At 61.3% G+C, this 21,952-nt stretch overlaps 1 protein-coding gene across 2 annotated transcripts in view; it reads left to right on the forward strand.

Moving 5' to 3' along the window:
- The first annotated feature begins 3,761 nt into the window (after positions 1-3,761).
- The window catches only part of KCNC1 (potassium voltage-gated channel subfamily C member 1), a 40,437-nt gene continuing 22,246 nt past the window's right edge, over positions 3,762-21,952 (forward strand). The window contains exon 1 of one of the 2 annotated variants that reach the window (XM_055144129.1): positions 3,762-4,751. In XM_055144129.1, coding sequence (XP_055000104.1) covers positions 4,182-4,751 — 570 coding nt within the window. In that variant the 5' untranslated portion in view covers positions 3,762-4,181. The remainder of the gene's footprint in view (positions 4,752-21,952) is intronic. The other variant, XM_004621657.2, reaches the window with a different exon arrangement.

Here is a 21,952-nt window from a genome sequence, read left to right on the forward strand (position 1 = left end):
CGTCACAGATGCCTCGGACCCTCAGGCATGGCATCATAAACCTTCCTCTGAAAAGGAGGAGCAAATCATCTGGAAAAAAAAAGGCAGAGTGGGGGATGCTTAAAATGAACCAAGAGAAGGGTCCCCGGTCATTCCTATGCTCTGGGCATTGGGTAGGTGGGTAGGGGTGTGTGGTTATGGGCGGAGTGGGGGGGGTGGCAGAAGTTTAGCCCAGGGAGTTATTTTTCCTCCCTGCCCTCATTTCCCTAGGTCTGTGTTTTATTTTGTTTTTCTGTGTTGCCCTCTGGATTTTTCCTAGGCTGTCTGCAAATGCCAGCCTTCTCATAGTGTGAAAAGGAAGTGTGAGGAGGAACCTTTAGGTCCCTGCTTCAGTTAGAGAAGGGAAGGGTGTCCTCACGGGGGAGGAGAAGCCTGAGGTGCAGGGGCATGAGGATCAAGGTGAAAATTCTAAAGTAGGACAGTCTCCCACTTGGGATGCTCCGAGACTGTTGTTTGCCTCTTACCGGGACGGATTTTCAGATGCCAGGGCCCCCTTCCACTTCTCCCATCCTGCTTCTCTTTTCCTTGCAGGTCAACCCTCAGCAGAGCTCCTGCTCACGCAGACTCCCCTCCCAGGGGCAGTCCGCCTCTCTCTCCTCTTCTGCTTCAGCCCCCCACCCCACACCCAGTGAGGCACTCTTCAGCCCCCCACAATGGCTCCCCATGGGCTAGTGGCTGGGGTGGGCGCTGTTCTGACTCTTGACAGACCCCAGGTAAATCCTCCTTGGCTCAGTCTTGGACCAGGACTCCAGACCCACCGGGACCCTGGGATCCAGCCCCTCTCCTGGCCGCTCTTGAATCTTCCAGCCCTCAACCAGAAGCTACCGTGCTCTGGGAACTGGGGGTGAGGGAGAGCAAGCCCTGGAGGTGCTGGCTGTCTGTTCTCATAAGTGAGGCTCCACATGGATGTTGGGGAGTCATACTCTGACCCAGCAGGGCCCAGCAGGGAAGGAAGATATGGAGCTCCAGGCCCCCTGTCCCGAGGGAGAAGAGGGGTCTAATATGGAAGTAAGGGGGTTTTGCAAAAGCCTCTTTCTCATCCCTCCCCATGTCTGCATCCTTGCACATGTGTCCATCTCTCTGCGCACATCTCTTTCTCCTCCTTCCAAGTTTCCATGGTTCTGTTCCGTCAACTCCTTGGATGGGGCAGAGCTTATTTTAGTCTGTGGAGGTGGGGTGGGTGGGGGGGTCGGGGCCTAGGTGGGGAGAATGGGATGGTGGTCTGAGTTGGGGAGCAGCTGAGCCACAGTGGTCCTAGCCTGCTCGGACTAGCCTGCACAGTGGTCCTAGCCTGCACAGTGGCCCGGACACGGGCCTTAGACTGGTTAGAGGGAGACTCTTGTCCACGCCTGGCTGGGGGATAGAAGGGAAGCAGCTCCCACGGACAAGGTGATGCCTATCAGTCTCTGCAGAGGTCTCTCCTGGCCCAGATTAGAGTCCAGCTGTCCTTCTCCTGCCCTGTTTTCACCCTCACTCTGCCTCTCTGATCACTCCCCTTGGTCCCCCTTCTGCCCCTCCACTCTTTCCCTGCCCCGGACTTCCCCCCACCCTCCCCATTCTCAGCACTGTTCCCACCACAGGCAGATTTCCCTGGGACTGGACTGGAAATTATGTGGCCCAGTGTGAGGAAGGAGATGACTGCAGCCCAGCCTTGTCCCCAGGCCTACATGGGTGTCCGTGGGCCACTGCAGAGGGACCGTTGCCTGCACCCATTAGCAAGTGCCAACAGGTAGGTATGAGCCTTAATTAAATCGCCCTTTGCCCAGGGAGCCTGGTGTTCGATTGGGGTGGTGTGGGATCAATAAATTTCTTTCCCAATGTGGCCACCCCAGGAGCTGGAGGGGGGCCTAACCTTCCCAGCCGTGTATGGAGCCCACCTCTCACTTTCCCACACAGCCTGGGAGGCCCTCTGAGGCAAGGTCCCGGTGCCTGTGATAGAGCCTGGAACCAGCAATGCGATGGCTCCATTAGGTAAAGTGAGGCCCAGGCAGCAAACACCAGCTAGGCTGACTTGGAGGTTCAAACGGCAACTCCCAGCCCCTGGGTTCAGCTGCGGAGCCCTGGAAATCACTGCAAGTGGCCGTGGCCTTTCAGGTCACCTGATCGCGGCTGAAGCCTGGGAGAGGGCAGCAGTTGGTCCTTCTGACCTCTAGGGATGAACAAACGTCCTTTTCAGGAGCCATGGCGCCTGGGACAGGACGTCAGAGCTATAGCAGGAGGACCATGAGCTGAGCTGGCGACAAAGTAACAAGTCGGTGGTACTGGGGATTTGAAAGGTTTAGGGGTTAGTGAGTTGTCCAAGGGTGTAGACCATAGGGTTGTGAGAAGATTTAGGGGACAACGTGCACCTTGTGAGTACTGGTGGTGGTGGTAGGAGGCAGGGTGTATTATTTTGAAGGCCATGCGAGAGGTTATTTGGGAAGAGAACTGGGGGGCTTCCAGGTTCCGTGGAAAGGGTTGGCATTAGAGAATTGCTGGGAGCGGGTCCGAGCCCAGGTGTCTCCGGGGAGGTCGGGGGTTAGGCAATCCCCAATTTGGATCGAGAGGGGCGGGCGGGTGCCCACGTCCTCTCACCCCGCCGCGCGACCCGGGGGCACGGGCCTAGACGTCTCCCGGAGCCCCCGCCCCTCCAGGGGCGCTCCCCCGAGGGCGGAGCGTCGGCGGGTCCCCGGGGAGCCGCGGGAGCCCTGCGGGGCGGGCGCCCCCAGCGCCGAGGTAGAGGGAGGCCGGGCTCGGCGCGGGGCTGTGTGTGGGGGGGGAGGGGGGGCGCGGAATCAGGGCTTTTTAGGACCCAGCGCGGCACCTCCCTCCGGGGGCGAGTGCGGCTGCGCGCGCCGTGTGCCCGTGTCCGGAGAGCGGCGGGCTGGACGCGGAGCGCGCGAGCGAGCGAGCCAGCCGGCCCGAGCCAGCAGCCCGGGCGGCAGCAGCGTCGCGGCGGCGGCGGCGCCTCGCTCCCCTCGGCCTCGCCGGCTTCGCCTCGCCGCGCCCGGACTCGCCACCCCCGCCTCCCGGGCCCGACCAGCGCGGCGCCCGGCGCCCGCCCGCCGCGGGGCGCGGGAGCGCGGGGCGCAGAGGTACGGGAGCCAGTCCCCCCGGCCGCCCCGAGAGCCCCCCGGCGCAGCGCCGCTCCAGCCCGGGAGCTGTCCCTTCAGCACCGCCGCGGGGAGCGCCGGAGCCCGGCCGCGGGCGCCACCGCGCGCAGCGCACCCCGCGCGCCCCGGCCCGGGGGCCCCGCCATCGCCTCCGAGAGGCGCGGAGAGAGAAAGAGAGAAAGAGACAGACAGACAGACAGACAGACAGACAGAGAGGAGGGCGGGCGGGCAGGCGCGCCCGCCGCCGGGGGGGAGAGCAGGCAGCCAGGCAAGGAGAGAGGGAGGGGGCCCCCCCGAGCCCGCCCTGCGCCCCGAGAGCTGCAGCCCAGCCGCGCAGGAAGGCGGCGAGCATCCATCTCCCCCGCCCCAACGGCGAGAGCACGCTGCAGCGACCACCGTGAAGCAGAGCGCGAATTTCCCCGGGCCCCCCCCCCAGCCCCCCACCCACCTCTCCACTCCTCTCTCTACCCTTTCTCCCCCCCTTCCGGAGGGGGCTGGTCTCTCTGTACTTGCGGGGGGAGGCCTCCGGGGAGCCGCTGACCTTCCTCTCCCACCCTCCCAGCCCCGCAAAGCTTTGTGTTGATTGCTCCGTTTCCCCACTGAGATGGGGACAGCAGCCCGGCCCCCCCACCCTCTTAGCTCTCCTCCCGGGGCGCACAGCTGAGCGCCGCCGCACAACCCTCCTCCTCCCCTGCGCTCTCCTTTTCCTGCTGCTCCCTCCCTTTCTTCCACCTCTGCCTCCTCCGCAGCCGGACCAGCTCCTTCCCACCTCTGGCGCCCCAGAGACCCTCGAGATCCCGCGCACACTTCCCCACCCACCCCGGACCGGATAGGAAAAGAAAAGAGCGGCCCGGAGGAGGAGAGAAGGGGGCCGGGAGGGGGTGGGTCACTCGCGGGGTGACCCGAACCCGCGCTCTCCGGTTCCTCCCGACGGCTCCGGAAGGGGGAGGGGGGAGGAGGCCGCATAGCCCCCCTCCCCGGTGCCGACTCCCCCTGGCGGCCGCTCCCATGGGTGTCGCGGGGCCGCGCCATGCCTAAGGGGGCGCCGCGATGGGCCAAGGGGACGAGAGCGAGCGCATCGTGATCAACGTGGGCGGCACGCGCCACCAGACGTACCGCTCGACGCTGCGCACGCTGCCCGGCACGCGGCTGGCCTGGCTGGCCGAGCCCGACGCCCACAGCCACTTCGACTATGACCCGCGCGCCGACGAGTTCTTCTTCGACCGGCACCCGGGCGTCTTCGCGCACATCCTGAACTACTACCGCACGGGCAAGCTGCACTGCCCGGCCGACGTGTGCGGGCCGCTCTACGAGGAGGAGCTGGCCTTCTGGGGCATCGACGAGACGGACGTGGAGCCCTGCTGCTGGATGACGTACCGGCAGCACCGCGACGCCGAGGAGGCGCTCGACAGCTTCGGCGGCGCGCCCCTGGACAACAGCGCCGACGACGCGGACGCCGACGGGCCCGGCGACTCGGGCGACGGGGAGGACGAGCTAGAGATGACCAAGCGCCTGGCGCTCAGCGACTCCCCGGACGGACGCTCCGGCGGCTTTTGGCGCCGCTGGCAGCCGCGCATCTGGGCGCTCTTCGAGGACCCCTACTCATCCCGCTACGCGCGGGTAAGTGCCGGCGGGCGAGCGGGCGTGCGAGTGGGCAGCGCCCCGCTGCGTCCCCGAGGGCTGGGCATGGAGGCCTGGAGAAGGAGCGCGTGAGGGGGGACCTGAGGACGGCGCGGGGGAGGAGGGAGTGTGCACAGGGGTGAGAGAGGCCGGCGCGTTCGCGCCGCGCCGGGGTGACCCGTTTTGTGGGTATTCGCATCCAGGGTCTGTCCTGTTTTAACACGCGTGTGTTGCTGAATGGGTGTGTTTGTGCACGCGCGCGTGTGAGCGGCTTGCGGGCATGTTTATGTAAGCGTGATGGTGTCTGGGTGGGTAAAGCATGCAGGGGGCAGAGAGCGGGCCTGTGTGTGTGTGTGTGTGTGTGTGTGTGTGTGGTGTGTGTGTGTGTGTGTGTGTGCGCGCGCGCGCGCACAGTGAGCATGGGTGTGTTGCTGCGTCTTCTTGCCTGCCTTTGCAGATGGGAAGGTGTGAACTGCCCCCTTAGATTTCTGGTGTGGGGAGGGGGACGGGGGCGCCCCCCTCTCGGCCTCCCAGGTAAGAGCCCGCTGAAGAGGCCCTGCGGCTGGAGACACACGCTCTTGCCCCAGGAGCAACCCCAGGCCCTTCTGAGGAACCTGCCAGGGGCATCTCTCCGGCTAAGGAATCCCGCGGGGGTGGGTGGAGGGCTGTTCTCGGGGAGGGGCGCGGGGATCCTTCAGAGAGACTCCCGGGAGCAGGCGCTCCCTCCTGCTTCCTGATCCGAGGGGAGAGGTCCAAGGGGAGGGCGCGGGGCTTATGCCTGTGCCTCCGGAGAGGGTCTCTGCGGGGAAGCAGCCTGGGGAAGGCCCGGAGAGGTGGGCGTGTCTTCGCCGGCCACGCCCCTTTGGTGAAGCAGGTTGCCGGGGAGAAAGGGCACCCTGCGGCTGACCTTGGCCCCTCCGAGAGCCCCGCTAGGTCACGCTCCCCTGCTGTGAAACGTGAGCGGTGAGCGTGCTGTCTGAGAAATCTAAGGGGCATTGCTGCCTGCCCGAAGCCCCAGCTCTCTGCCCTGAGACAGGCGCTTGGCCTTCACAGGCTCGACCTCAAGAGGCCTGGAGGTGGGGGGCACGGGGAGGGGGGCGGGGGAGGGCAGCGTTTACTGCAGGACCCTTACCCCCGCTCTCAGCTCTACTCCGTGCCCTATCAGGGCACACATGTGTCTGCAGCTTCTCCTGTACTTCCCTACATTTCTTCTCTCCTGCCCACTGGGGTTCATCTACCCAGCTGCAGAAGATCCTTGGCGGGAGACTGGGGGACCGCTGAGGTGGCTGAGGTGTTTGGGTTCAGGCCTGGTACATTTGCTCCTGAGATGAGCATTATTGCTGCATGTGAGAAAAGATAATGGGTCCAAGTCTTAGTGCCTGGAACAGGTGGGGTGTGTGTGTGTGTGTGTGTGTGTGTGTGTGTGTGTATCTTAGGATGAAAACCAAGTCCCTCATTTTGTCACTGAGAACCCTGACCAAGGTCACCCCCAGGGAGTTAGAGGTCCAGCAGGATGGAGCCCCAGTAGACTTCATCCTCTCCTGAGCCGTCCGCCCATTGCTGCCTTTCCCCAGAGTGGACTCTGGCCCCCTGCAGTCTCCCTTGCCTCCCCTCTCCTGACCAAGGCCCCCTGTCGCCTGGGATTATGTAACTGGAGGCTGTGGCTGAGTCTGGGAAGGGCTGGAGGAGGGGGCCGGCCGGAAGGTTCAGCCAGCCTTGCTGAGGGGGGTGGCATATGGGCCGAGGCCTGGTCCGGACAGCTGCCCTTCTCACCCTATTTGACCTTGGGCAGCATCTCACTCCTTTTAGCTCCGACAGCAAGAAGTCTGCCCGACTTCCTCACTAGCAAAAGCTGGGCGTGCCCTCCACCTGGCTTCCTCTCCCCTGGGACTCAGTTTCCAGGCTCTGCCCTGGGTCCCTGCTTCAGGTTAGGTTTGCTCCAGTCCCACTGCCACCTGTCTCTCCTCTTCCTGACTGAGGGTCACCTGCTGACTAGTATCTTCCCAACCCTGGCAGATAACTCCAGAGATTGTGCATGAGGAGCAGACTCTGGGAGGATATGGGGGTGAGAGGTGAGAGGGGACACAGGGGTTAGAAAGAAGGTGCCCCTACCCCAGCTTCTCTGTGGCCTCAGAGTGTCTCCCCTGGGTGACAGATGAGGACAGAGGCCCACAGGGTGAGGAAGCTGCCCAAGGGCACAGGAGCATGGAGGGCAGAGCCTGGATTAGAACCCAGGTGCCCTGTGCACGCCCGCCCTGCTGGCCTAGCTGCATTGCGCTGCCTCGCTGCGGCTCAGGCTCATCTGTGCAGAGACCAGCCCAGCGCCCTCCCCCTCCGCTCTGCTGCCACTGCTTTCCTCACCTTTGTCTCCCTCTCCCAGGCAGCCCAGCCTTCCTCGGAAGGGGCTTAATTCTCCATTCTACACCACATCCTGTTTGCTTGCACCATTGTTTATGTGTGTGTGAAAGAAAAGCTCCACCTGTGAGAAAGAATCTGTGTAAAAGATCTGTGAGCTATGAGGGACTTCATGTGTGTAAGGAAAATTGTTTGTGAGGCTAAAAATAGGTGGGAGACTCTGAGTGTGAGGTGTGTGTGTGCATGTGTGTGTGTGCGTGTTCATGTGTGTGAACTTGGACTGGTTATGTGAGAGGACTCTGTGAGTCTCTGAACCAGAGAAATTCTGTGAATGTGAGCGAGAGGGAGTCTGTGTTTTGAGAAATGGACTTGTGTGAGTATGAGACTGCGTGGGAGAGAGTGCGTATATGAGAGAGAGAGAGAGAGAGAGAGAGAGAGAGAGAGAGAGGAGAGGGAGACTATATGTGTAAGAGAGAGACTATGTCTGTGTGTAAGAGAAAGCTTGGAGTGTGAGAGGCTCGAGGTGAGTGTGTTGCTGTGTGAAGCTGTGATGTGGAGCTTTGTTGAGACTATGCAAAGCTATGTGTACGAGTGTGTGAGAGGCTGTGCAAGGTTCTGTGAGGTGTGTGTGTGAGAAACTTTATGTGTGCTGCTTTGTGAAAGTGTTTGCAAGGCTATGTGTATGAGGGTCTGAGGGGTTGTGTTTGAGAGGCTGTGTGTATGAGGGTGTGAGGGACTATATGTGAGAGTCTATGTGTTTATGTGTATGAGGATGTAAGGAGATGTGTATGAGGGATTGTGAGCATGAGTGTGAGAACCTGTGTGTGAGTCTATGTGTATGAGGGCAAAGGGGATGTGTGTAAGAGATTGTGAGTATGAAGGTGTGAGAAACTGTATGAGAGGGTGTGTGCGTGAGGGTATGAGGTATTATGTGTGCAAGGTTGTATGTGTGAGGGCTTGTATGTAAGAGCCTGTGAGTATGAGGCTGTGAGGGACTGTATGTGAGAGGCTGTGTGTGTGTGTGAGGGAGTGAGGGACTGTGTGAGAGGCTGTGTGTTTCGTGTGTGAGAGGTCCTGTGTGCGACGATGTGAGGAACTGCGTGAGGGGCTGTGTGAGAGAAGTCTTATGTATAATGGTGTGAGAGACTAGGTGAGAGGTTGCATGTGAGAGAGGCTGTGTGTACAAGGCTATATGAGGGTGCGCATGCAAGGTTGTGTGAGGCTGTGTGTCAGAATGTGTGAGGCTATCTGTGGGGCTGTGTGCATGAGACATCTGTGAGAGGTCATGGGGAGTATATGCAGACTGCGTGTGTGCCTGAGCCTGTGTGTGAGACAAACTGGGAATGTCACACACACACACCCGTGTGTGTCAGTGAGCAGGGAGTTTGTATGTGAGAGAGGCCTAGGCGCCAGGGTATGGCAGGAAGCTGACACTAAGAGGAGCTTCCTGCTGCTGCCTCAGTCCCCTGGGACTTCCAAGCTGCCCTAGCTGGGTTTGCTCTGAATTTCCGTCCCTCAGAGAACCAGCAGGAGCCCAGGCTGGTTGTTCCTGCACACACAGCCCCCACCCAGGCTTCTGTGTTGGGCCTGGGGGAGGAGAGGTGCCTTGGCTGGGCTGGGCGGCCGTCTGAGCCCTTCTTTCTCGTCTCGGGCAGCCAGGCAGAGGGGCAGGAAGGTGAGCTGAGACAGGGTGAGCCCAGCTTACAATCTGGGGCAAGACATGGCCCCCAGAACATGCACCAGCAAAGGATGCTGCTGACTGGAAATACGGTGAGGGCCGTGGAGGGGCTTCCTGATGAGGAAAGGATCCACAGGAGGCCGTGCGGGTGCAGGCTCCGAGGGGCAAATAGGAGTGGGTTAGGCAGGTCACAGGGGACGCTGGGCCTGGTGTGCAAAGCCGCAGTGGCATGACAGCGGGCAGGGTTCTGTGAGCACAGTCAGGGACGCCCTGGCTTGAAACCTTTGTCCTTGTCCTTCTCTCTTGGGCGACAGTTCAGGGATGAGCCATTGGCTTTGTCTGTGACGTGCGTGTTGCCACCGAGAACCCTGTTCTGTGTCAGGTCAGAGCCAATGGAGGTCCCCATGCTGCGGGCCAGAGAGTGTCCCTCATATGTGTGTGTGGGGGGGTGTGTGTATGTGTGTGATGACATCTGTCCTCCAGAGTGACGTGACCTTTTAAATGACAAGGAGGTGCCAATGGTCTCCAGGCTGGGGGAGGGGAGGGCATTGTCCCCTGCCCTCCTCTGCTCTATGCCAGGTCTCCAGCCCGCTGCCGTCCCCTCCTCCTCATGCCCTGCTGTCGCTGCCGCTCCCTCACCTCCTGGGAGTGGACCTGGAATGGGGTTCCAGCGGAGCGGTGTCCACCGTCAGCACCCTGGAACTCGAGGGCCTGGGCGTGCAGAGAGGGTCACTCTCAGCACCGTCCTGGGACTCTCCCCGTCCCCTGGGAGTAGCTGGGTCCCCCTTTCGATCATGGTAGCCCGAGAAGGGGGCCCCCAAGCCATGGAGAGTTCCCGGCCCAGCACCCCTCAAGCATCCCCATTCTCCAGGGCGCCTTGTGTGCTGGAGTGGTCGCTCCAGCCCTCTGCCCTCTCTCCTGCCTGCCGTGAGAATCACAAGGCAACCCTCTCCGAACCGGTCTCTTCGCCCTGTAAGTGGGCCTGCAGAAGCCCCTTGCCCAGAGGGGAGACAGAAAGATCAAGTGAGCTAGTAGGAGAGAGAGTACCCAAGCTGTCAGATCTGGCAGGCAACAAGTCAGAAACACTGCCTGCGCTGCCGCCCCTGTGGGCCGGATTCACGCTTTTCTCCATGGTTCTCCAGCCTGATTCTGGCCTCTGGCCTCTGTGCCCAATGGGTCCCCTGGGTCCAAGCTTCCCACCTGCTTGTCACCTTGGCCCCAGCCTCTCTCCTTCCTTCCCCACTTGGCACACACAGAGGCCTTTTCAAGGCACACATCTGCCCCTTCACCCCTGGGCCCTGCAAAATGCACTTCCGTGCGTCGCCGGCTGTTGCCATAGCCCTTTGGGTCCTGCTTGCCCCTCAGTCCCCTCGGGCCCGACTCTGCTACCGTTGCCTGAGCCATAGTCCCCCTGGCCTCGTTTCAGCCTCTAGCCAGTGTCTAGTGCTCCTGCCGCTAGGCCTTTGCAGGTACTGTTCCTTCATCCTGGGTCACACTTCTTCATCCCTCAGCCCCATCTCAAACATCTGCTCCTGGGTCGTCCTTCTCCGCCCCCACAGGATGAGCCAGAGGTCAGAGTGAGGGTCCCACCCCTCAGAGGGGCAGTGTGCTTTTGTGATTCCGCGATGGAATCTCACCAGCAGTTTGCTGCACCCCGAGTGTCCTTTGCTGCAGCCGTAGTGTGTGTGTGTGTGTGTGTGTGTGTGTGTGTGTGTGTGTGTGTGGTGTCACTGGGAACTGAACCCAGGACCTCGAGTACATGCCAGGCAAGTACTCTGCACTGAGCCACACCCCTGCCCCCTGCCCCCTGCTTCTTGTGTCCTCAAGGGTACCCTGAGGGCCCATGGAGAAGTGAAGGCTCCCCAAGTCCCCACATGTGTGCCTTACCTTGGGGCCTGTTCCCTGCCTCTCAGACCGTCCCCCAGGAGCCCCCCTCTCCCTGAGACAGCTCTGAGAGTGCTCAGAGTCTGGCACTCTGGGCACAGAAGTCTGTGCTGCCTCACTGGGCAGGGAGCTTGGCATCTGCCAGGAGCTTTGGAGGAGTCTGGCGAGAGGGAGGCAGGCTGTCTGTGAGGTGGGGGAGGGGCGTGGTGGGGGAGGGCTCCTGGGTCTGGGGCCCGGGCCAGGGATCTCGGGGCCTCCCACAGCAGCTGAATATAGTGCACTGGCTATTCTGGGCAGTCGCATGACTGGTATATTCGCGCTGGCCCGAAAGGTCAGGGCCTCTCTGCCTTCTGTCCGTGCCCAGCCAGCCTGACCACTCCCCTGACCCGAGCTCCTTCTCCCTGGGGCAGCTCCGATGGGGCCCTGTGGGCTGCAGGGACAGTGGGCTGCCCACCCTCCCCTTGGGTGGGAGGGACACCTTCCCCGGGCACAGGACTCTTGGAGCAGATGGGAATGGACAGACCACCTGCTGCCCCTCCCCCCCACCCAGAGCCGGGGGACGCTTGCCCCAGGCCACACACAGCAAGACTCTTGCGCCAGTCACAGCTGCTCTTCTGGCTCAGGGCTTGGAAGGAAGACCCCAGATTGGAAGACCCCAATTTTCAGGGGCTCAATTTGCAGTTACCTGAGGGAGATCGAGTGACAGAGTGACAGTTCCCTGCCTTCCCGCTCCTTCCATCCCACCCCAACCTGCCCCCCTGCACTGCTGGCTGAGACCTCCCCACCCAGCCAGCCTTGGCCCTGACCCCGGTCGCTTATGTCTTCATTTCGGGCAGGGGGTGAGGTGGGGTGGGGAGTGGCACCCAGCAGTGCCCCCAAGACCATGCGGTACCGGGGATCAAGCCCGAAGCCCTGGGCGTGCCAGGCACGTGCTCCAGCCCTTGGCGCCAGCTCCTCCAAGCAGGATTTTCTAGAAAATCTGTTCTCAGATCACACTCCTTGTGACCGCTGCTTAGGGAAGCTCTTACTGTGTATCAGACGCTTGTTTCAGGGCTTGACTTACAAACACCATTTATTCCTCCCCGGGCCCTCCCTGGAGCTGCCTCGTGTGGTCTCCACCATGCCAGGGTTCTGGAGGCTCCTGCTTCCCAGGGGCGGGTCCAGCGGGACTCGGTTCATCCGAGGGGGAGCCAGCGGGGAGGAGTGAGGCCCCCTGAGCGTGAACTCTGTCCCTGGGGCTGCTGGATGTAGGCTTTTTGGGGGCTCCCCCCATCCCTCCCACACACCCCCTTTTCCAGCCACGTCTCTGGGAATATGGCTCAAGGAGCCGCCACGGAGGGCCTGCCCGGAGAGAGGGCTTCTCGCAGGCCCATATGGTCCGCGGGGAGATGGCAGAGGGCTCGGGAGGCCCAGAAGCTGCTCTGCATGGGGCCGCGTGGTGGGATGCTGGCCGCGCCTCCGTGCGCTGCTCGCGGCCTTCTGCTCTGGCACATGGCCACAGCTCCTGCTGCTCCCTTCTGCCCGGCTCCTCCCAGCCTCCTCCTCGCCAGCCCTCAGCCCAGCCGCCCCGCTCTCGTCTCTTCCCCTCTCCACGCCGCCTGGCCTTTCTGCTGTTTTGCTGGGCGTGAAGACTCAGCCCTCGGAGTCCCCCTGGCTGCCCCCAGCCCTGCAGCCCTCACCCTTGGGGGAGGGGAGGAGTCGGGGGCTCGGCTGAGTTGGGCAGGTGGGATTCCAGCCGGTGGTGATGGTGGAGGTGGGGGCGGGGAGCTGGAGGGGGCCAGTGGGTCAGCTCTGGAGGCCTGTGGCTTGGCACAGGTAGGCCCTGGGGGTCCAGGGCCAGCCCGGCGTGGAGAGGAGACCCCCGCAAGACCTGCTGTCTGGCTGTCCTGGGCACATCCTAGGCAGCCCGGGGAACCAGCCCCCAGGAAGCACAGTGACCCTTTTGAGGTCCTGCTGGGACCCTTCCCAGCTCTAACATCCCAGAAGACCCCCTGAGCTGTCATGGGAGCCCTTTTAGCCCCCTCTCTCTCCTCTCCGGGCCACAGAGCAGTGCCCACAAGTGGGGGAGAGTTTGGGCCCCACCCAGCGCTGCTGGGGGCTCCTCTCAGCTCTGGATGCCAGAGTTGCACAGTGCCAAGAATAAAACCAGCAGTGGCTGCGTGCAAGGCAGAAGCCTTCACCCGGCTACTATCTCCCCACCCCGGGTGCCGCCTCTTCACGGTGTATTTGCTCAGATCCAGCGGGGGGCGTCTTCTCTTGGCTGTGTGCCCTCAGAGTGTGGCATGAAGGTGCCGTGTCAGAGAGGAGGAGGACCTGCCTGCCAGGCCAGAGGGACTGGAGCAGGCCTCACGCCCGTGCTGGCGGGGCGCTGTGTTCTGTGCAGGGCGGGAGGTGTGAACAGATGCTTTTTCGGGGTGTCGTGGGCAGTGAGAGGGAGGGCTGCTGGAAGCCCCTGGCCATGGCCGACCCCCCCAGGTTTCCTGGGCTGCTTCCCAAAGCTCCCAGGCTCGGTCACATAGAATCGGGGTCACCACTCCCGGCCGAGGCCAGGGGGAGGCCGTAGCGGCTCTGCTGGGCCCCGCAACTCTCCTCCGACCACACTGGGCGCTCGGGAGCTGCTGAGCGTCGCGCCCCTTCCCAGCCCTGCAGATTCCGAATTCGCCTTTTGACAGGATCCGATGAGTCATGCACACACGTGCATGCAGGGAAGTGCTGAGGCAGGCGCGCTCCCGGGGGGGGGGGGGGGGGGGAGCACGCATCAGGACACGGAGAGGAGGCTGCGTGCACGTTCCCTGGTCTCAGCGTGTGGGGATCGGGGTGCAGGACCTGGGCCGGGGGCTCCTCTCAGTCAGTGACCACTGTGTCTGTCCAGTGGCCCAGACACCCTGACGTCTCTCTGGACTCCCGCTTGTCTGCAGAGCCTGCGGTCCCACCCTGAGCACACACCCAGAAGCCCCCTGCAGCGCATCCCGTCCACAGCTGCCAGTGGAAGCCCCCAGCTCGTCCCCTTCCCCCCCCCCAAACCCTGACTCCGCATGAGTGCGCATGCTCCGCCGACTTCCACCCTTGCCAACTCTGTCCCCCGGGCCCAAGGCTGCCCTGGTAAAAATTTGATCAGACTGAGCCATCCCTCTGCTGTCACCCTTGGCATCTCCTGGCATGGTGGGGGGAACCCAGATCCTGTGAGAACTGTGGACTCCCGAGCAGTCCTGTACTCACCTCTCCCAGCTTGCCCTGCCTCCCTCCTCCTCTTCCACCTTCTTTCCTCCCCCTCCTCCCCCTCTACTTCTTCCTCCTCCTCCTTCTACTTGTCTTCTTCCTCCTCCTTCTCATCCTATTTTTCCTCCTCCTCTTTGCCCTTATCTTCTTCCTTGTTGTCCTCTTCCTTCTGCTTCTCCTTCCCTCATCTTCCTTCTCCTCCTCCTCCGCCTCCTGGACCTCTTCCCTCCTTATTTCCCCTTCTGCTTCTCTTCTTTCTCATCTTCCTTCTCATCCAACCTTCTCCTCCTCCTCTTCCTTCTCCTTTCCTTGTCTTCCTTTTTCTTATCCAGCTCCTCCTGGTCCTCCTCCTCCTCCTCCTGCTCCTTCCCCTCATTGCCTTCCTCCTTCTCTGTCTCCTCCTCCTTGTCCTCCTCTTTCTCTTCATCTTAGACCTTTGTCTTCCCCACACCTCCTTGTCCTCCTCATCCTCTCCTCTTTGTCTTTCTTCTCCTCACGCTCCTCCTCCTCTCTCGTGCCACCCCGCCCCCACCCCTCTGCCCCCAGCACACTGCTTGTTTCTGCCTGGGACCCTGCACTCTGGGCCCTGTTGCCTCCCTCACCTTCAGGTGGACACTGCCGCATCTCTCACGGGGCCTGGGGGAGCCTCTGCTGCCGTCCTCTTTGTGCCCACAGGCACCGCCACGTCTCGCTCTGACTTACCCCTGGGCCTGTGCATGTCTTTAGGCTGGATGTTAGCTTCACTGAGGCAGGGATTGGGTCTCCTAGACCCAACTTCATGCTTAGACCCTAGAGCACAGGGGGTTCCAGGCAGAGAGTTCCTGAAGACGTGGAGAAGGAGGGGGCTGGAGGGATGGTATAAGGGTTACAGTGCATCCCTTGCATGCAGCTGGTCTTTATTCCATGCCGGGCACCAACCCCGTATGGCTTGATCCCCTGCACTGCACATGGGGTGGTGCACCGCCACCCCATGCCTCCTGAGCCTCACCAGAAGTGATTTCTTTTTTTTGGTGTGTGTAATATTTTAATGAAACACCGTGAGATAGAATTACAGACTTATACATTTTCGTGATTACATTTCAGACATCCAATGGTTGATTACCCATCCCTCCACCAGTGCCCATTCTCCACCACCAGTGTTCCCAGTATCCTTCCCACCACCCCACCACACCCCCCCTCCTGCCTCTGTGGCAGGCACGTTCCCTTTTACTCGCTCTCTCTTTCTTTGTGGGTGTTATGGTTTGCAATTCAGGTAATATGTGGCCATCATGTTTGGTCTAGAGTCTACTTTCAGCACACATCTCCCATCCCGAGCGAGGCCTCCATGCTTCCTTTGCTTCCCACCAGAAGTGATTTCTGGGCATAGAGTAAGGACTAAGCTCTGAGCACCATTGGGTGTGCCCAGAAGAACGCCAGAGCTGAGGAGCATGGGCAGTGCTGGCAGCGCCTTTGAGCCGGGGAGGGAAGTGCAGACAGCCTGCAGGGGCCAGCCTCACCCTCGGGTAGCCTCCCACCTGCGGTTGTCCAGGCCCACAGAGGTTGTTTGCATCCAGGTCCTCCCTCTTCGCCACCCCATACCTTCCTCCTCACCCTGTACCAGCCCCGCCATGACCCACCGTCAGAGGCTCAGGAATGATCCCTCACCAGGGTGGACATGCCCAGGAACCTGGTGTGATAAGGATGTGGGGTTCCCAGGCTTGCACCCAATTCTCCTACAGGACAAGCCCTTCTTGTCCACCTCCTGCGCATCCTCTCCTCTCTCGGCTGCATCTGATTAAAGGCCTTCTTAGACCCTCTTCCCCGTGAAGACCCCGGGATTGGCTTCTGCTCCAGAACCCTCTGCCTGGTGCCTCATGCCTCCCTCGGCCAGGTGCTCCTGGCTTTGTCCACCCAGGGCAAGCCTGGCCGGCGGCTTGACCTTGGCGGCCTGACCGCAGCCCCGTCTCTCCTCGGAGCAGGGCCTCTGTCTGGAGGCGGGAGGCTCATGTTCGTATCGCAGCCCCACCGCTTCCCAGCTGTGTGACCTTGGCCAAGTTTCCTAACCTGTCTGTGCCTCAAGACAGGGATATTAATAGCACCTGACTCATAGGGAAGTCGGGAGGATTAAATGTGTTAAGCACTTAACCCAGAACCAGAACATAATAAGTGCTTAATTATCGTGGGTTCCATTAACTTCTTTTCACCAGCTTGTGGCTCTCCTCTGCGCCCCGTATGTTTCCTGCTCTCTGCAGCTAACACCTCCCTTCACATCACCTCTCCGGGGGGGTCACCATGGCCCTAGCGGACCCCTGCTCTGGAGTCTGTTCCCCCGGAAGTCCAGATCTCAAGGGTGTCCCCTTCGGAGGGAGGCCTGGATTCTGTCTCAGGGCTGCAAAACTCTTTCCCTTCTCTTTCTCACTGCCCCTCTGAGCCTCAGTCTCCCCACCTCACCTCCTGGCTCTGCTCCCCATCCCAGGCGCGTGGAGGATGGGGGAGGTGAGAAGGGAGCATCCTCCTGCAGAGGAGATGGACCAAGGGTGCCGGCGGGGGCCCCGGTAGGTGGGGAGGCGAGCGTGGGGATCAGTGTGGCCGACGAGTTTGCTGGTGTGCTGGGCTGGCAGAGGGGATGGGGTGCCCCCCCCAGTGGTGCAGGCCTCAAATGGTCTATTCTTTGAGGAGAAGCCTGCGACTTGAGCCGGAAGGCTTGCCGACACCCGCAACCCTGGAGCCTGGGGCCTGGGGTCTGGGGCTCCTGTTGGTGCCAATGGGCGGTGCCCACTCTGAGGCTTGGCGGCCCCGCCAGGCCGACGCCAGGCTGGGTGGGACGAGCTAATATTAGCCAGGGCAGCCCCAGACAGCTGAGCTCAGGGGGCCTCGGGAGCTGGCCTCACTGGGCCTGGGCTTAGATGCGGCTTTGGCGCAGCCAGCGGAAGCCAAGGAAGGTTTTCTCAAGGCCCGGCAAGGCCTCGGATGTCCCGGGTGCCCTGGCCCCTCCCAGGCCCTTCCCGGGCTGACGGGGCAGCCGGGTGCCTGCTTCGCCCACCCTCACTCTGGAGCCCCTGGCCTGCTGAGAGTCTCCCTGCGAGTCCCCCCAACCCCGCGGCCCCCAGCACCTCTCTCTTCCCCTGCCACAGGGCAGGGAGCTGCCTCTCTCCCTCGTCTCTCTCTGCAAGTGTCTCTCCCGCTTTCTGTGCGTACGCATCTGCTCGCTGAGCACCTACCCCGGAGCAGCTGCGAGCTGCCAGTAACGCAGAGAACACAGCAGGCACGTTCCCTGCCGCGGATACACTTCCCTTCCCGAGCCAGGAGGATGGGGGGCTCAGGGAGGAAGGGCGTGTCGGAGGGCGGGGCGCCCTAGGGGGACCTGGAGCCAAGGGCGCGCCCTGAGGTGCTGGAGGTGGCAGGGAAGATGTCCCTGGGTGGGTGATGCTTCAGTGACGAGACGGGAGGAGCCCATGACATTGGGGGGCAGAGAGGCTGGGACAGGGAGCAGGATGAGGAAGGGCCCCCGCAGCCGTGTGCCCGGGGCACCTGCGCAGACCCGGAGCCATGGACAGCGGGAGTTCCGCGAGACAGGAGAAGAGGGCCTGCGGGTCAGACAGCCGGCAGGGCGCTTGCATGCGGCCAGTCTGGGTTCGATGGCCGACACCCCCTATGATCCCCTGAGCCCCCCCCCCCAGAGGGTGATCTCTGAGCACAGAGCTGGGAGTAAGCGCTGAGCACCACCAGGTGTGGCCTAAAAAAAGAGAAAAAGAGAAGCGTTTCCCACAATGCCCCCTCCCTTGGCCCCTGACTTGTGGTCTGCCTGGTGGAAGGGGGCTCCTGCGGCACGGTGGCCGTCCCCTCCCATCCTAGTCCCGGATCCTCAGGCCCAGGACTGTGGGGACCTCTGTCCTTTCCCTCAAGGCTAGCTCTGCTGTGTGGACACGCTGTCCCCGGAGGGGTGGAGAGGGGGCTCAGGGCTGGAGAGCAGGGGGTGAAGGAGTTCAGTAGGCGAGGGCTCGCCACAGCTCTGGGGCGCCTCGGCGGGGGCTGAGGGCCATGGGCAGTGTCGTGGGCACTGGACGGTCAGACCTCTGCTGCTGATTCGTGTGTGACCTGTCATCCTTGGCCGCCTCAGATCTGTGTGTGTGTGTGTGTGTGTGTGTGTGTGTGTGTGTGTGTGTTGGGGGGCGGGGGGGAGTAGTGATTCCCGCCTCAGAGGGCTTCTGTGAGACTCAAGGTGCTACACTGAGCCCTCCTGGGAGCCCTCTTTCCAGAAGGTTCTGCCACACTGCCCTCCTCAAGGGGGCCTGAGACGAGGAGCCCAGGGTCTACCGAGCGGGTGGCCGTGCCCAGGGAGGCTTCTCTGGACACCCGGGCAGTCAGGGAGGATGTGGGCCGCCCGTCCTGCGCAGGCCGGTGTCTCCCGACTCCGTGATGAATGTTTCATGCCTCACCTCAGGGGCTCTGTGAGCAGCTGTGAGGAACACGCTCACCCGCGGGGCTGCCTGCAGCCGGCCAGAGCCCTAGGCCGAGGGCGGAGGCTGGGCTCCTGGAAGCCCATGTGGCTGTCAGCTGCCCGAGCCAGCGTCTCCGGGTGGCCCCTGAGCTCCTGCCCTGGGCCGGGGCCAGCGCACATGCCCGCAGCATGACCCTGCGCTTCCTGGCCTTTGCTTGCTCTCCACAGGGAATCCTGGGCCCGGGTGGCACGAAGAGGGTCTGTGAGGGAGCGGATAAGGCTCAGGTGACAGGGAGGGTACGTGGGACCAAGCTCTGCTGATGGCTTTGGCTGAGCCCATTTCCTTGTGTCAAAGCCAGGATGAGACTCAGAGCAGCCAAGCACCCTCCCCCCACACCTCCATCACCACCACCCCCACCCCTTCCTGGCACCCAGGTGGCACTTTCCTGGGTTCATTCTGGCTTTCCGGGACTCCCTTGTGGCCCTGGCATGGGGAGCTGGTCTAGTGGTGCAGGCAGAATCTCCAGACAAGGAGTTGGCGGTGGACGCTCCATCCGGTGGCCTCATAGCTTCGGGGGCACGAGCCCCTGTCCCTGGTGATATATTTAGCGGCACAAAGGTCAGAAATGCCAGGCTCTGGCTTCCCTTCTGGGTGGCAGGAATCATGTCTCCGCGCCCTGGCTGTCACCAGGCTGAGCTGTTTTCCTGTCTGGCAGTCGAGGAGCTGAGGGGAAGCCTGGGAATGGCTCCTGGGATGATTCGAACTCACTGGCCCCTTCTGATGTCCTGTTGTGCCACCTGCAGGAAGACCACCCAGGCTGTCTTTCTAGGCCACCCCAGCCCCAGGACTCCCTCCTACACCCCTGTTCTCCCCACTCCTGTCTTTGCTCGTCCCATCCCCACCATCAGCACCACAGCCTTGGCTCCCACCTGTGCTCATCTGCGTCAGACCCGTCCCACTGGCCAGCTCCGCTGCCCCCTCCCGGAGGGCCCCTTCCTGCTCCCCCTTCCCGAGCAGGGCTCTGTCTGCCCTTCACCTATCTGTAGAGACTCTCATGTCTCCGTCCCAACTGCAGCCTCGGAGAGGATACGGAGCAGCCCCCCACCATAATAGTGTCTCTGCGTAGCATGGAATCGATAAATCTTTGCTAAAGCAACGTACTGCATGGCGACCCTGTGCAGCCACAGCGTTGGAGATCAGCCCCAAGTTAAGGATGATGAAATAAAGATGGCTCAGAGATTTTAATTTAATTTGAACGAGACTATCCAGTTAGTAAGTGGTAGGAGAAGGACTAGGTTCCTCCTAGGTCTTCCTGGGGGACCTGAATGGGGAAAAGGAGAGCAGTGCAAACCTTCCGTGGTGCTCTGGATCATAGTCAGGAATGGGATGGGGGCTGGAGAAATAGTAAGGGGTAAAGGTACTTGCCTTGCGTGTGGGGATCTTGGCACCACATATGGTACCCTAAACTTTACCACTAGGGGGGTCTTTCCTAATTACAGATCCAGTAATAGCCTCAGGAATATCTGAGCGCTGCTAAGTGTAGCCCTCATTTTCCATTACAAAAAATAATGAAATGGGAGGAAGAAACAGATGAATAATAGATAAGTGAGTGAGGGATAGATGAGTGATGGACAGGTGAGCGGTGAGTGATGGACAGGTGAGTGATAGATGAATGATGGACAGGTGGGTGATAGACAGGTGAGCCACAGACAGGTGAATGGTGAGTGATGGAGAGGTAAGCAATAGAAAAATATGTGCAGGTGGATGATGGACAGGTGAGAAATGGACAGGTGAGTGGTGAGTGATGGAGAGGTAAGCAATAGAAAAATACGTGCAGGTGGATGATGGACAGGTGAGAAATGGACAGGTGAGTGGTGAGTGATGGAGAGGTGAGTGATAGACCAGTGATGGGCAGGTGGATGAAGGCTTGATAGAAAGGTGGCTGTCTGGATGTAGGTGGCGGATGGATGGAGAAGGTGGTGTGAGTTCAGGTAACCTCAGTGGCTTGGGTGATAGGTGAGCAGATGGGTGAATGGATGGGTATATCGCTCGCCGTCAAAGGAGCTGGCTTCAAGGCAAGAGGGCCAGTCGGTCCTCTGATTCAATGAAGACCATCCCGAATCTGGGGCTTGAAAGAAACGGGCCTTGTGGTGGAAGATGATCTGAGGCCACTGGGCCCACAGGTGGAGGACACAGGTTTCCCAGATGCAGCGGGTGGGTGTGTGGGAGTGAGGGTCTGGGAACTAGGGGCAGAACTGGGAAACGCGGCCCCTCGTAAAAGGGAGAGGCTCTGATGGAGTAAAGAAGCTGCAGAGCCATGAGACCGGGCTGGCTGGAGGGTCCTTGGGTGGTGAGTGTGTGTGTGTATGTGTGTGTGTGTGTGTGTGTGTGTGTGTGTGTGTGTGTGTGTGTGTGTGTGTTAGGGGGCAGTCTAGGCCGCAGGCCATGCTGAGCACATGTCTGGTTTCTGTCTGGTTGGTGTCTCTTACTCAGCTCCCTAGTATGAGTGGGTGAGCTCTTCTGATAGCTTTGGCAAGGCCTTAGGGGTGAGGGGTCCCAGGGAGAGCACTCCTCTGTAGACTGGGGCCCCCAAATCTGCCACCTCCTCCGTGATTTCTGCTCTGGGCCCTGGGGTACCACGTTCCTTCCCACTTCTCAGAGGAGCTTCTCAGATACGGGCGGCCAGTCAGGGGACTGGGCAGGCCCAGAAGCTGCGACCCAGCACGCCCCCTGCCAGGAGAAACCCAGGCTCTTCCTGGGCACAGAGTTGTGAGCCCCAGGCTCTCGGAAAGCTGCTGTCTGCCTCCCCCACCCGCCCGCCCCCCCGCACACACAGAGACACACACACAGACACACACAGACACACACAGACACACAGACACACAGACACACACACACACACACACACACACACACACACACACACACTGGCCCTGGCGATCTCCCTGGGAAACCAGGTCCCAATGAGAGCGCCTGGTGTGCTGCTAACCGCTCATTACAGTCACGGCTGCGGCTAAGTATAGCTCCAGCACACACAGGACCAAGACAACAAGGGAAAGTCTTTCCATAGAAAAAAGACCCACATGCAAACACACCAACAGCTGCACACACATGCTCCCGCACTCCCACTCGCTCACACCCACCCGGAGTTTCATTCATTGGCTGACACGCACCTTCCCTCACAGTCGAGGGCATGGCGGAAGGCTGAAGAGCATGTGGTCTGCCTTCAGACACAACTGGGTCTTTGGGGGTGATTGGAGTTTTTGATGCCGATCTTCCCCGCAGTGCTGGGGTGCCCAGGCCAGGCGAAAGCAGGGGGCTTTGTGGTGGAAGGCCATCTGGGGCCACTAGGCTGGGCAGGTAGGCAGTTTTGTGCTCTGACCTGGGGGCATAGGGCAGCAGTGCTGGGGTTGGGGGTGCGGGGGCACCTGGGCTACACAGGACAGTGCTGGTCGAGGGAGGGTGGGCAACAGGTGAGCCTGGGGTCTTGAGCATTCGGGGCATGTGCTCCAGCCCTCTGGACCATCTCCCAGGCCCTGGATATTGAATGCAAACTCACTCCCCAGTGGCATGACCATGAGTGATACAGCAACCCTCTCTAAGCATCCCCCTAGTTTAGAAGGTTGGGGTTGTCTTTCACCCAA

This window comes from Sorex araneus, chromosome 6, assembly GCF_027595985.1.
Source record: "Sorex araneus isolate mSorAra2 chromosome 6, mSorAra2.pri, whole genome shotgun sequence".
Lineage (NCBI taxonomy): Eukaryota > Metazoa > Chordata > Mammalia > Eulipotyphla > Soricidae > Sorex > Sorex araneus.